This window comes from Barbus barbus (genome assembly GCF_936440315.1).
Source record: "Barbus barbus genome assembly, chromosome: 35".
NCBI classification, from domain to species: Eukaryota; Metazoa; Chordata; class Actinopteri; order Cypriniformes; family Cyprinidae; genus Barbus; species Barbus barbus.
The window spans coordinates 492,039-506,600 of record NC_136763.1 but is presented as its reverse complement, the minus strand read 5'-3'; the positions used below and the strand labels follow the sequence as shown (position 1 = coordinate 506,600).

General features: G+C 38.7%; 1 protein-coding gene across 2 annotated transcripts; it reads left to right on the top strand.

Moving 5' to 3' along the window:
• Window positions 1-14,338, top strand: LOC306854990 (uncharacterized protein). Of its 2 annotated transcripts, none has more exons than XM_079393359.1 (6): window positions 1-305; window positions 1,708-1,788; window positions 6,305-6,405; window positions 8,580-8,747; window positions 11,106-11,332; window positions 12,951-14,338. In XM_079393359.1, the coding sequence occupies exons 1-6, from the start codon at window positions 239-241 to the stop codon at window positions 13,126-13,128; spliced, it is 822 nt and encodes a 273-aa protein (XP_079249485.1). In that variant the 5' UTR covers window positions 1-238; the 3' UTR covers window positions 13,129-14,338. The 2 variants fall into 2 exon arrangements, with proteins under 2 accessions (XP_079249485.1, XP_079249486.1); XM_079393360.1 differs by having other exon boundaries at window positions 24-408.
• Window positions 14,339-14,562: the final 224 nt, after the last annotated feature.

Genomic DNA, 14,562 nt, shown 5'->3' with positions numbered 1-14,562 from the left:
GGGCGGGATCAGGCGGAATGAATGAGTGCAAAGCGCGCGCTCTCGGCGCCAAACAGAAACTTTCCTCAGCGCTTCATCAGTGTTTATTGGTTCATTTCATTATTGTTCCTTTATTATTTTTGCTTCGTTAGTCTTCATCAGTATTTTAATCCGCGCTACTGAAGGTTATTTGAGTTTTACATTGAAAATCTGAAGCATTAAAGCTTGATTCCCGCGGGAGGAGAAGAAAGAGTTAAAGATGGCAGATGATTCTGATCAGAGATCAGCTTTAATGGAGATCCCAGAACCACAGGCCAGAATCACAGGTGAGATCATCATAAATCATCATAATTACCTCAGAAACCCTGAAGAAATGTGATCAGAGATCAGTGTTAATGGAGATCCCAGAACCACAGGCCAGAATCACAGGTGAGATCATCATAAATCATCATAATTACCTCAGAAACCCTGAAGAAATGTGATCAGAGATCAGTGTTAATGGAGATCCCAGAACCACAGGCCAGAATCACAGGTGAGATCATCATAAATCATCATAAATCATCATAATTACCTCAGAAACCCTGAAGAAATGTGATCAGAGCAGTGCTGGGGTTACTTAGATTACAGATTACAAGTTACTCCATCTAAAATTTAATAACTAACTTAATGTAAGTACTTCAGTTACTTGATTAAAATAATGTAACGGATTACTTTTCTAATGTTTTTAATAATCGCTTTCAGGCCGGATAACCTTACTGTAGTGAATTACAGTGAATTCAATTATCAGTGAATTATTCAATTACAGTGAATTATCAGTGAATTCAACACTGATTTCTGTCAGAATCCTTCAGTTGAATTGAGATTATTATGATACTTTCAGATCTTTCTGAGGTTAAATACAGATTTAAAACCATAACAAGAAATAGCTATGATACAGTTTTTGAAATCAAAACAAAACACAGTTAATCTTCAGGAATAAAGCATATAGATAAACCCAAATAGGAAATAAATCCGTTATGGAATAACTGCTGAAACATTGCTGTCTCGTAGCAGTCGATGACAGAATCAATTCAATCTGTATCGGGCAAAATATAAATCAGATGTAAACCCCTTGTCATCGCTAACATTTTTATAAATAACTAATTTAATTACACATTTTTCTCTGTAACATTACATTTATTTTGTAATTAAATTACGTAATTTAGGTACAGGCAACTAGTTACACACCAAAGCTGTTTGATCTCTGCTGAACTTTTAATGATGTTTTTCATATTATGATGTTTGATAGTTTGTCTATAATCATGGAAGTTAATCAAATCTTATAAGATCTTTGTGGAGTCGATATAGTAAAGTCAAATGTTTTCTATAGTGCTTTATGCAAAACAAATAACAGAAACAATGATGCAAACTTAATCAAAATTGAGACAAATTCTGTTAGAAAGCAGCTCTAAAAATACAAGAGCTTCATTATTCAGCTCAGTTCAGTTTGATTCAATATGATTGTTTGAGTGAGTCTCTGGGAAATGATTTTTATCAATGCACAAACAAACAGAAAACTCTCAGATATGAAGCCACAGCTTCTGCTAACAATCATAAAATGATGATGATGGTCTTTCGTGGTGAATTTATGAAATGTCTGATTGATTTAAGTTATTTAACCTCATTATTTCACCACTTTCCTTCTTCTAAAGCTTGTAAATCACACGCAGAATGCTTTATTCCTCACAGGACGTCTGAGAAGATCCTACATGGATATCTTGTGTTCCCGTCTGTCTGCCGGAGCGAGACGCGTGAGACGTGGACATGCGTGTGAGTAACCGTACGATCCGTGTGCTTGCGTGTCTGTAGCGATGTTTATGCACATTTTGGGATATCGCATAAAACACGCTGATGGAAACGCCAAGATGCGCATAAATGCTAAAAATGAAACTTGTGCACACAATTGAGTTAAACTTTAAATAAACTTTTAATCTGATAAGAAAAATGTGCATAAACTACGATGTGCATCAAAGCGGACCGATCTCGTTCACAGCATCTGAAATGTTGTTTTGGTCGTTCTGCAATGCCTGAGCAAAGTCTGTTGTCAGAGTATTTCTGTATAATTGTCTTAATCGACTGCGTTCCCAAACGGCAGCATTAGGGCTGGGCGGTATATCGAGTTTGTACGATATATCGATATATTTTTATAAGCGACATAGTATGAGGCAATACCGCTTATATCGGTATACAGTAGTTTGATACCAGCGCATCTGAAAAATATCTAGCAGAAGACACCGTGCATGGAGCAATTTCTTCTAAACATGACGAGCTTTATATGAAGGGCCTTCAAAACACGTAACGGGGCTCCAGACTGTGACCATTTTTCCTGTCGGTGCGACTACATTTTGTGAGCGGTCACACTGGCGCGACCACCGCGTTGTTCAACTCTGCCATGCAAGATCTGCCATTTCTGTTTCATATGAGAAAACCAGAAGCCGTAACGCTAACTATAACCGTGGTGTTGTGGCACAAATAGTTAATTATTAATTTCAGGGTTTGTACAGTCTTTTGAGAGAGAAATTCAATGACTTTCAAGCATTTCAAACAACTATTTCCAGCACCTTAAAGGTCTCTGCACACTGAGTCCGAAATTTTCACATGCGTTTTTTCGCATTCGCAATCTTAAAAATTCGTCACGCACAGAGACCTTGCACACTGAGTCCGATGCGTTTTAATTAATCCGTTGCGAAAAAAATTGCAAAACTATACAAAATGTCTTCAAGCAGTGAGGATGATTTTGCTGTCCTCTCTCTTTTTAAAAAAAGAAAAAGAAAAATGAAATATTAGGTCCATCGAATCTTTAGATTGCGCAGAGAGGAAGGAGCGTTCCACCTCCTTATCAAAGAGCCGCGGGATTATCCCGAGAGATTCAAAGTTTATTTCAGGATGTCAGTGCCTCAGTTTGATACTTTGCTAGCGATACTGAATCCACATATTAAAAAGACCAGCAATATCCGTGAACCAATTTATCCTGAACAGAGACTGTCTGAGGTATGGACACACACACACACCGAACTGCGGCATCGGAAAGGTGCGCGCCAGGCATAAAAACAAAATAGGCTACAGCAGTTCTTTATATTCTGTATTCCGCAATTTGTTTGTCATAAAGTGCTCTGTGCTGCAAGACGAAGTGTATTAATTTGTCTGACACTATTTTGGATTTTGGCTTTCGCTTGTACGGTGGCTCTGAATTGTCAAAACACCTTCTCAAAGCATCTCAAAATGCTTTATACGGATGCGAAAAACGCAAAAAATCGAACCCGATCCGAATTTTTTTTTGACGGATGAAATTTCGGAGGCAGTGTGCAAACGTGATTGACAAAACGTGAGGTCGTATTTATTTTTCAACGTGCGAAAATTTCAGACGAAAAATTCGGAGTCAGTGTGCAATGGCCTTAAAGCTCTAAAATGATCCATTGCAGTGTTTCCTCTAGGATGTTTTCCAGCTGTGGTGGCAGGACTATTTCCCACAGGCCACGCCCCCTCCCCACACAAGAATCACATGCACTCAGAATTTAACTTATAATAACTAAAAAAGACTAGTAAATAATAAAATATGAACGAATAAATGAATGACAATCAATAGCGAAAACAAAATACAAATTAAATTTGTAATCTATTCAACTGTAAAATAGCCCTGGATCGTGTTCACTGTATAAATAGACCGTAATGACAGACAGCAGCAGGTTTATTTAGGCTGCTGTCAGGGATCTAAAATACACAGGGCTCTATGCTTACTTTCCTTTTTAGGAGCACTTGTCCTAATTTAAATAGAATTTAGGAGAAACTTCTGATCAATCAAACATTTCTGATAAAAAATGAGCCTTCCTAATACGAGGTGATATTTGACTCTAGAGGAATCTTCTTTTTACATCTGGCATTTTTCTAATTTTATTAAAGTATGTCATCTACGTCAAATTCAAAAATGTTAATTTATACGCTTTCTAGAATTTCTAATTTAAACCATATATTAAGTAGAATAAGACAAATAAGATAGCAATCATATGAAATTAGTATTAATAATAAACTGATTTGTACTGCAGAGGCACAGAAGTGGCTGGTAGGTGCGTTTAATGAGGCTCGGAGGTGGCATGAGTGCAGAAATTAATGTTTTAAATATAAAATGTTGAATATAGCAATAATAAATGATTGAAATTATACTTTAAAAATGAAACTGAAACCGCCAGCAGGTGGTATGTCACTGATTTGATCACTGAATCATTCATTAAATAGATTTGTTTGAACGTCTGATTCATTCAGGAATGAAGCTAATGATTGTGTAATCATGAATCACTGACTCACTAGATTCGTTTAAACAGTTCATTCATGATTGAAACACCGCTGTGTTTGCGTTGAGAGATGCGCAGCGCTCCGCTGTTACGTTACTATTGTCCTTGATGAAATGGCACAGAATCAGGCACTAGCGTTATATTCAGACAGCGTAATCACTTAATATTCACTTCTTGTTTATTGAACTGTTGGATTAAATCAATATCTCATTGGCAAACTCCCTTAACAATCTTTAAAAGCTGTCACTCTGTTTATCGCGATCTGTGGGCTCACAGAAAATGGTCTGAAAGAGTTCTTCACTTTAACCCTCTGGGGTCTGAGGGTGTTTTGGGGGTCTGGAGAAGTGTTGACATGCCCTGATATTTGTGCTTTTTTCAGTTGCTTATAAACATACGTCTAAAGTCTAATAACACTGTAAACAGCACAAACTGGGCTACAATACTGTGTTAGCAGCATTTATGTACATGATTGTGTTTTTGAGAAAGAAACGTTTATGCGTGGTTAGTGAAAAACTACAATTTTGAAGTCACTGAAATAAGGCCATAAAACACATACAGAACATTTGTTCACTAGACTTCTGAGAACTGTCTTGTAGCCTAGAGTTTTTGCTTCAAAATAATGTGAAAATCTTCTTGTTTATTTGCTCACAGAAAACAATATATTGATTCAAATTTTCTAAGACACTTTTTGAGTAGAAAGGGTGTATGCGAGCGGGCGAGAACTATCCTGGATAATGCTGTGATTCTCACCTGAGAAGATAATGAGCCTTTCATCTGAGAGGGAAGAGTTACAAGAACGTGAGGACAAAATAAATGTATATATTTACATTTACATTTAGTCATTTGGCAGACGCTTTTATCCAAAGAGACTTACAATTGGGGAATACAAGAAGTGATTAATCTTGAAGAGGCAGTCAGACAGAGGAAGTGCTCGTAACACCAAGCCTCAGTCATCGTTCAAATAACTACAAGCTAGAAGGTGGAGAGAAAGATAGAGGGAAAGAGGGTTTTGTTTTGTATATATTTGTTAGTAGTTTATTTAGAATATATTTAGCTATCACACACAATAACTTGATTCACATGCGAGTGCAGTTAAACAGTTTATTAGGATCAATCAAAGCTGTCTTTTCAGCATCATTCCTCCAGTCTCAAGATCCTTCAGAAATCATTCTAATATTCTGATTTGCTGTTCAAAAAACATTATTATCATTGTTGAAAAGAGCTGAGATTTTTTTAAATTTAGTTTTTTAGGTTTATACAGATGCTGATCTGAACACTGAGAATGAAACCGTAACACACCTTTGTGCCAAACATTCATTCATACTGTTAACACTCACACTAACATTACTTTTATATCTTGTGGTTTTATGTTATAAAATATTAAACAAACATCCTGGTCTTCCGAGACATTTAGACGATGAAATGACACATTTTTGACTAGAGCTGTCACGATTATGAAATTTGGCTGACGATTAATTGTCTAAAAACAGTCACGGTTATTTCGATTAATTGTCTGTTTTAGGGGTTTGGTGATTATGCCGATTATCACGATTAATTGTCTGTTTTTTATGGCTTTCATTATATAATTGTAATTAATTTAAGGGTTCTGTAACTAGTTATGATGTTATCTTTTAATCTTTCTTTAGTTATTATTTTGCAGTGTAAGATTACATGGAGTACTCCTAATTCTAAGAGTCGGCCAATACAGATCCACTTTTCTACACCACTACAAAATATCAATACTGTTTGTGGAACTATTAGTCACTCTTTTTTAAACCCTTTGTTAAAGGCAATCCACTAAATACTCACTTCCTAACTACAGAGAAAACTACATTTGAATAAAAATATATAAGCTATGAAATTAAACTAGCTGACTGTATAATTTAGCTGCAAAAACTCTATCTTGAGAAATTATTTGGTGCACATTATACAATTTAGACAAAAATAGTTTATGTATGTTGAGGTCAGCGCTCACAATCGCTCTTCTGTCTCTGAAGTGGACGCAGGTTCAGGAAGACGCCGGACCGGAGACGGCTTGGACTCGAGTGAGGCGTCCGTCTCCAAACAGCTGCTCAACAGTCTTCTGCTCGCCGAGCAGGTGAGACCAAACTTGGGATGTCACCATTCTCAATATAATATTGAACCGTTCGGTACGACATCCACGGTTCAGTATGTGCTTGTGAAATGCGTTCTTTTCAGTTTTGCGTTTAAATATTATTTCTCAGAAGTGACTGTTTGATTGTGAGAGTGTGTTTGTGTGTGTGTATGGAAGCAGAATAATGACAATAGTTTTTGAAACAAAGCATGCTGAATTCCACAAATCTAAAAAAAAAGATGCATTGCAATGAACAGTGCATGCTTTGTTTCAAAAACTATTTTAATTATTCTGCTTCCGTGTGTGTGTGTGTGAGAGGGCGCGTGTGATTGTGAGTGAGTGTGTACGTGTGAGTGTGTTTGTGTGAGAGCGTGTGTTTGTGAGTGTGATTGTGAGTGAGTGTGTTTGTGTGTGTGATTTGTGTGGGGACTTAAACCTGAATACACACAGACTCATGGGGACTCGTGTCATGGTGGGGATCTAAATTGAGGTCTCCATGGGTACAAAAGCTTATAAATCATACAGAGTGAGGTTTTTTTTGAGAAAGTAAAAATGCAGAAAGTCTCCTGTGAGGGCTAAAGCCGGGCTCACACTGTGCGATTTTTAATAGTCTTTTGCGATTGCTGCTTGTCACACTGTACGAACATGATCCCCATGTCAGACTGTAGGATCTCAGCTGTCTTAATGTCAGACTGTACGACAGCCAAGACGCGACAAAAACGGACGTACTCAAGAAGACTTGTTTTACGTCATCAATACGTGACCCGCGTTCTCTCGCTATAATGGTAGCTAGCAAACAACAGCAACGTGTAGCGTTAGTTTTATTAATTACATGCCTTGATGTTAAAAAAAAAAAAAAACGAAAAAGACGACGTGTGTGGAGCAAGCCATGGCTGGCCAAAAGAGGACTTTATGGACTTCCAGTTCTACAGAGCGAACTTGAGCTAATTTTGTTATTCGAGTTTAAACATCCTGCCCCTTAATAAATAAACTTTAAGTAAACTTTACGTTGTACATATATTGTTTTTTACAAATAATGAATGGTTTGAAGTTGTCGCGCTAATTGCGTCATCAAGTTCAGTGCTCCTATTGGTTCTTGGTTTGACGGTCGTCGTAGGAGATGTCACACTGCAGGAAAGTGTCTGAAATCTTCTGACGCTGCCAGAATTTAATCGGAGGAAAAAATTGATCGCAACGGCCATTAATCGGCTGTCGGTGAACATGTCAAACCAGCGATCTAGACAACCGATTTTAGCCTAGGATTATAGGAATCTTTTAGGATTTTCTAAATTTGTCTCAGACGACCAAATCGTGGCCAAAATCGCACAGTGTGAGCCGGGCTTAAGTTTAGGTGTAGGGTTGGTGTAGGGCAATAGCTTATAGCAACACACGCTGAGCATCTTCTCTTGTAATGACTTGCAATGATGAGCATTATAACTTTTTACTTCGCAACATCAGTTGAGTGTTTGAAATAACATCCTTTTGTGATCTGATGTGGCTTCTTATCACAGAATGAGGCATAAAATATATTCTATACTGTAATAAAGGCTACGTCGATTAGAAATGGCTTACAAATATCATTATGAAAATACCCGATATGTCTTGAAGAACACAGATAAACTATAAAATATTGTCGCAGGCGGGTGTTTAATGTACTTGCATTTCATCATTCAAAAAGTTTAATGTTCTATCTTTTTATTCAGTTACAGCGATAGCCTTTATCCATATTAGGGATTTCCTGGAACGTCAACAGTTATATTACTTCTATGATGCATATTTGGATTTTCTGCATGAGGGCGCCCTCTGGTGTCCAGTATGAATGAAACGCACATTACTTGTGTTTATAAGCTCAATAATGGCCAATCCATCCTATTTTGGGTAAAAATCGGAAAAATAATACCTCTCTCAAAAGAAATGTTAAGCAGACATATAATAATCCACACTTATTCCAGTGTACAAAGGTTTACAGGAGTTTTTATGGTCAATTTGTTGCAAAAACAACACTCTGTGCCAAGCCATCAAAAAAGAACCGAAAACTGGTTACCGAGGTACGTATTGAACCGTGGACTAACTGTATTGTTGCATCTCTAGACCAAACCTGAGTCTGTAGTTCATGCTATATTTACGCTGGCGATCACGTCGTTAGCTGTTGTTGAAGTCTCTTTATTTGCTCTCAGTCGGTTCAGATGGTGTCCGGCTCGCTCACGTCTGACCTCAAGCTCTTACTGGAGGATCTGCATCAGAAGAAGACCAGCGTCTACAGATCCATCCCATACTCCCGCCTCGCCTCCAACCGAGACGCACACTGCTACAGGAAAGCCCGTCCACACCTGATGGCCTTCAAGGTGAGAACTAATCCCTCTTACACTTACAATAATGATAGTATATTGTTCATACACTGCTGGGCAAACCTTTGAAATCATTAAAATGTTTTAATCTTTTTGAAACAAGTCAGCAAGGCTGCATTTTTTTTAATCAAAAATACAGTAATTTTTTAAAACGCATTACAATTTTAAATATCTGTTTTCTATGTGAATATCTATTAAACTGTAATGTATTTCTGTGATCTGCAGCTGTATTTTCAGCATCATTACTCCAGTCTTCAGTGTCACATGATCTTCAGAAATCATAATAATATACTGATTTACTGCTCAACAAACATTTCTGATTATTATCAATGTTGAACACAGTTGTGCTGCACAATATTTTTGTGGAAACCGTGATACAAATTATTTTTCAGGATTCACAGATGAATAGAAAGTTCAGAAGAACAGCATTTATTTGCAATGGAAATCTTTTGTAGCATTAGAAATGTCTTTACTGGCAGTTTTAAACAATTTAATGTGTCCTTGAATAAAAGTTTTTTTTTTTTTTTTTTTTTTTTTTTTTTTAAACTTACCCCAAACTTTTGAATGGTAATCTATGATGATGTCCACAAAAATATTTGACTGCACAACATTGATAATAATCAGAAATGTTTGTTGAGCAGTAAATCAGTATATTATTATGATTTCTGAAGATCATGTGACACTGAAGACTGGAGTAATGATGCTGAAAATACAGCTGCAGATCACAGAAATACATTACAGTTTAACACATATTCATATAGAAAACAGCTGCTTTACATTAGAATAATATTTCACATTTTTGAATGTATTGATTTGATCATATAAATGCAGCCTTGTTGAGCAGAAGAGACTCTTTTAAAAACTGTAATTATTCCAAACTGTGGACTGCTAGTGAATATTTCTGTATTGTGTGTGTATATACACTCACCTAAAGGACTATTAGGAACACCGTACTAATACTGTGTTTGACCCCCTTTCCCCTTCAGAACTGCCTTAATTCTACGTGGCATTGATTCAACAAGGTGCTGAAAGCATTCTTTAGAAATGTTGGCCCATATTGATAGGATAGCATCTTGCAGTTGATGGAGATTTGTGGGATGCACATCCAGGGCACGAAGCTCCCGTTCCACCACATCCCAAAGATGCTCTATTGGGTTGAGATCTGGTGACTGTGGGGGCCATTTTAGTAGTGAACTCATTGTCATGTTCAAGAAACCAATTTGAAATGATTCGAGCTTTGTGACATGGTGCATTATCCTGCTGGAAGTAGCCATCAGAGGATGGGTACATGGTGGTCATAAAGGGATGGACATGGTCAGAAACAATGCTCAGGTAGGCCGTGGCATTTAAACGATGCCCAATTGGCACTAAGGGGCCTAAAGTGTGCCAAGAAAACATCCCCCACACCATTACACCACCACCACCAGCCTGCACAGTGGTAACAAGGCATGATGGATCCATGTTCTCATTCTGTTTACGCCAAATTCTGACTCTACCATCTGAATGTCTCAACAGAAATCGAGACTCATCAGACCAGGCAACATTTTTCCAGTCTTCAACCGTCCAATTTTGGTGAGCTCGTGCAAATTGTAGCCTCTTTTTCCTATTTGTAGTGGAGATGAGTGGTACCCGGTGGGGTCTTCTGCTGTTGTAGCCCATCCGCCTCAAGGTTGTGCGTGTTGTGGCTTCACAAATGCTTTGCTGCATACCTCGGTTGTAACGAGTGGTTATTTCAGTTAAAGTTGCTCTTCTATCAGCTTGAATCAGTCGGCCCATTCTCCTCTGACCTCTAGCATCAACAAGGCATTTTCGCCCACAGGACTGCCGCATACTGGATGTTTTTCCCTTTTCACACCATTCTTTGTAAACCCTAGAAATGGTTGTGCGTGAAAATCCCAGTAACTGAGCAGATTGTGAAATACTCAGACCGGCCCGTCTGGCACCAACAACCATGCCACGCTCAAAATTGCTTAAATCACCTTTCTTTCCCATTCTGACATTCAGTTTGGAGTTCAGGAGATTGTCTTGACCAGGACCACACCCCTAAATGCATTGAAGCAACTGCCATGTGATTGGTTGATTAGATAATTGCATTAATGAGAAATTGAACAGGTGTTCCTAATAATCCTTTAGGTGAGTGTATATATCTCTCATTAGCTGCACTGGAGGTGAAGTAGAAAGTAAATTCATTAGTGAATTCATTAGCTTTTAGCGAAGTGAATCGAATCGAACCCATGTCTTTTATCAGAGTTTAGAGCAAAATGGTGACACGTGAAATGTACACAGAATGATTGTAATTAACAAATGAACTGTGCGTCTCCGTGTTTGCTCAGTGTGTGATGTGTTTGTGTGCAGCGCTCGTGTCAGGACGGAGGCCGTCTGCTCCTGCAGAAAGCTGAGTGGGAGAAGCTGCTGGAGTTCGTTCAGGCCGCGTGCCGCTACGCCAGTGAGCTCCCACAGTGGGAGACCAGCACCCATAATGCACTGCGAGCGCACTGCTACGACACACTAGCGGCGCTCTGTACCGCAGCGCTACAGAAACACAGACCCGCTGCGCGCAGAGCCCGAGAACTGATGCGCAGGTGATTCTGCTGTCACACATCACTTTTTTATTGTTTAATTTCATTTTAATTCATTTCATGTATTTATTAAGCACTAATAAACACAACAGCAGTTGACCATAGTGCTGTACAAATACAATAAAAACCAGGAGAAAGAATAACATCTATAGAATAAATAAATAATTTAACATGCAAGGTTTAAAATGCCAAGGTAAGAAAATAAGTAGGGATGCACGATATTGGATTTTTGCAGATATCCGATATGCCAATATTTTTCAACTCATTTTGACAGATACCAATATATTTCCTTACAACAAGTCTTTCCTGTGGAAATTATAAGCAAATTATTTTTTAATTTTGGTTAGTTTTTAACTAGAACTTATTTGTTAAAATTAAATGAACAATAAAAGTTATTTTATATTGACAGTACGTTGAAGCTTTGAAAGTAACTATAAGTAATCTACAGTATTTATCAATCACTGCATTTCTTTTTTTCTCAAAAAGATGCAGTAGTAACCATAACATTTTATTTTAAGATTTAACATTTGTCTAAAGCAAGAGTTGTAAAAAATCTAAAAATGAATAAATCCTTAGATATAAATTTATTTAATTTACAAGTGTCATGTTTGTGATTTATTTTTTTATTAATTTAAGCTATAGCTTCTGGCCTTTTAAATAAAAAATACTCATGATTTTATGACATCAACTACTACTTTATTTAATCAGAAACACAGTCTAAATGTTATTTGTGTGTTTTACTTCAATTTGATTAGAAGTAGGCCAACAGCGCCCCTAGAGAATTAAATCACACAACGAACGCGTCATTCTGTACATGAATTCTCAGATTAAATGATCCAAAACTAATCCTCATTCAGACAAAACTTTGTTTGAGGAATGAGCCACACTGCTGACGTGATCTAATCACTAACATGTGAGTTAATGTATTCCTCTTTTCAGCAAGACATATCGGCATAATGTTTCATATCGGGCCGATTTACATTTAAAGCCATTATCGGCCGATTCCGATAATATCGTGCATCCCTAAAAATAAGACAGAATTTGAAGTTTTCAGTTAAAGGAAGGCTATTCCATTGCCTCGGCCCAACTATTGCAAATACACGATCACCTCTTAGTAGTTTTTTTTGTAGATATTTTCTTTTAATAAGTCAGACAGATGCCAGGTGCCAGATCGTTTAAGGATCTGAAATATTGAAGATAATATTGAAAGAAATATTGCTGTAATAATTACGCTATTTCATCTATTTCTAAATGGAAAAGAAAATGTAAGACCTTTAATATAATAAAATTAAAATCCTTTAATATTCTTTTATGTGAGTTTGTTAATGTCAGCTTCATTTATTTTAAAAAGTCTGAAACTTTGTTTCTCCGTCAAAATATTTATTAATTTAGTGTAGTCTTTATCTTCTACCTGTTTGTTTCAATTTGTGCTCCTTGTTTTTTATAGAGACACACTTCACTATGAAACACGCAGAACATATTTACTCATGAAAAATCACAGCCTTTGTAATTGCATAATTGCACTAAACTAAATCACAGTTTGGGTTTTATTTCGATGAATTCTGCTGCCCTGAACTTTCACTCGTTCTGATTTTTCTGTTTTTTTTTTTTTTATTTGTAGGTTCAAAATGGCTCCGGTGTCGAGGCGAGCGATCGGCCCGTGTTTAGAGCAGCTGGAGAAGATCCTGCAGGAATATCAGAGCAGAGAACCACAAACTCAGTTCCACTGTGAGTCCTGCGTTCAGACGAGAGCGTCGCTGATGAGTGATGTCACTGAGATCTCCACATCTGAACAGTGACTCGCCCATAACCCGCCCCTCAGAGAATGTGACCCGCCCATCAGGGCATGACCAGCCCCTCAGAGCATGTGACCCGCCCATAACCCGCCCCTCAGAGAATGTGACCCGCCCATCAGGGCATGACCCGCCCATCAGGGCATGACCAGCCCCTCAGAGCATGTGACCCGCCCATAACCTGCCCCTCAGAGAATGTGACCCGCCCATCAGGGCATGACCAGCCCCTCAGAGCATGTGCCCCGCCCATAACCCGCCCCTCAGAGAATGTGACCCGCCCATCAGGGCATGACCCGCCCCTCAGAGCATGTGACCCGCCCATAACCAGCCCCTAAGAGAATGTGACCCGCCCATCAGGGCATGACCCGCCCCTCAGAGCATGTGACCCGCCCATAACCAGCCCCTAAGAGAATGTGACCCGCCCATCAGGGCATATGACCCGCCCCTACGAGCATGTAATAATAATAATTTGTTACATTTATATAGAGCTTTTCTGGGTACTCAGAGTGCTTTACATAGAAGGGGGGATCTCCTCAACCACCACCAGTGATTAGCACCTGGATGATGTGACGGCAGCCATATTGCGCCAGAACGCCCAGCACACACCAGCTTATTGGTGGAGAGGAGACAGAGTGATGAAGCCAATCAGTGTATGGGGATGATTAGGAGGCCATGATGGTCAGAGGTCAATGGGTGAATATGGCCAGGTTACACCCCTACTCTTTTTCGGAGGACATCCTGGGATTTTTAATGACCACAGTGTCAGGACCTCGATTTACCGTCTCATCCGAAAGACTGTGCTTGTTTACAGTATAGTGTCCCTGCGTTAGGACCCACACAGACCACAGGGTGAGCACCCCCTGCTGGCCTCACTAACACCTCTTCCAGCAGCAACCTAGTTTTCACCGGAGGTCTCTCATCCAGGTACTGACCAGCTCAACCCTGCTTAGCTTCAGTGGGCAACCGGTCTTGGGCTGCAGGGTGATATGGTATGGTATGATATGGTATATCTGCTATCCCAGGCCACATCCACCTTACATGAGTGAGGAAAGGACCCAGAATTCCTTGCTGTGGCTGGACTGATTACTTGAATTCTTGTTTATTTTGTGCTGTGTTGAGCAGGTGTAAATATGTTTGTGTGTGAACGTTTGTCCGTGCTGCACTTTTAAATGTCTCCGTCTGTTATAGTTTGTAATAAATCCATTTGTTTCTTCTTAAAGGAATGTCCTGTTTCTCTTCTTGTGCCGTTGATTATGACAGACAGTGTGTCCAGCTCGTCTGATCAAACAGGAAGCAGTAGCTGTGCTTATAATGACGTTCAGAAGGTAATCGTGCAGCATCACAAACTCATAAACAGGATCATAACACAGTGCTTGAAGTGCTCTTTCTGTGCTGCATGTTGTGCTCCGAGTCAAAGCTCCAGTGTCCAGATGATTAGAA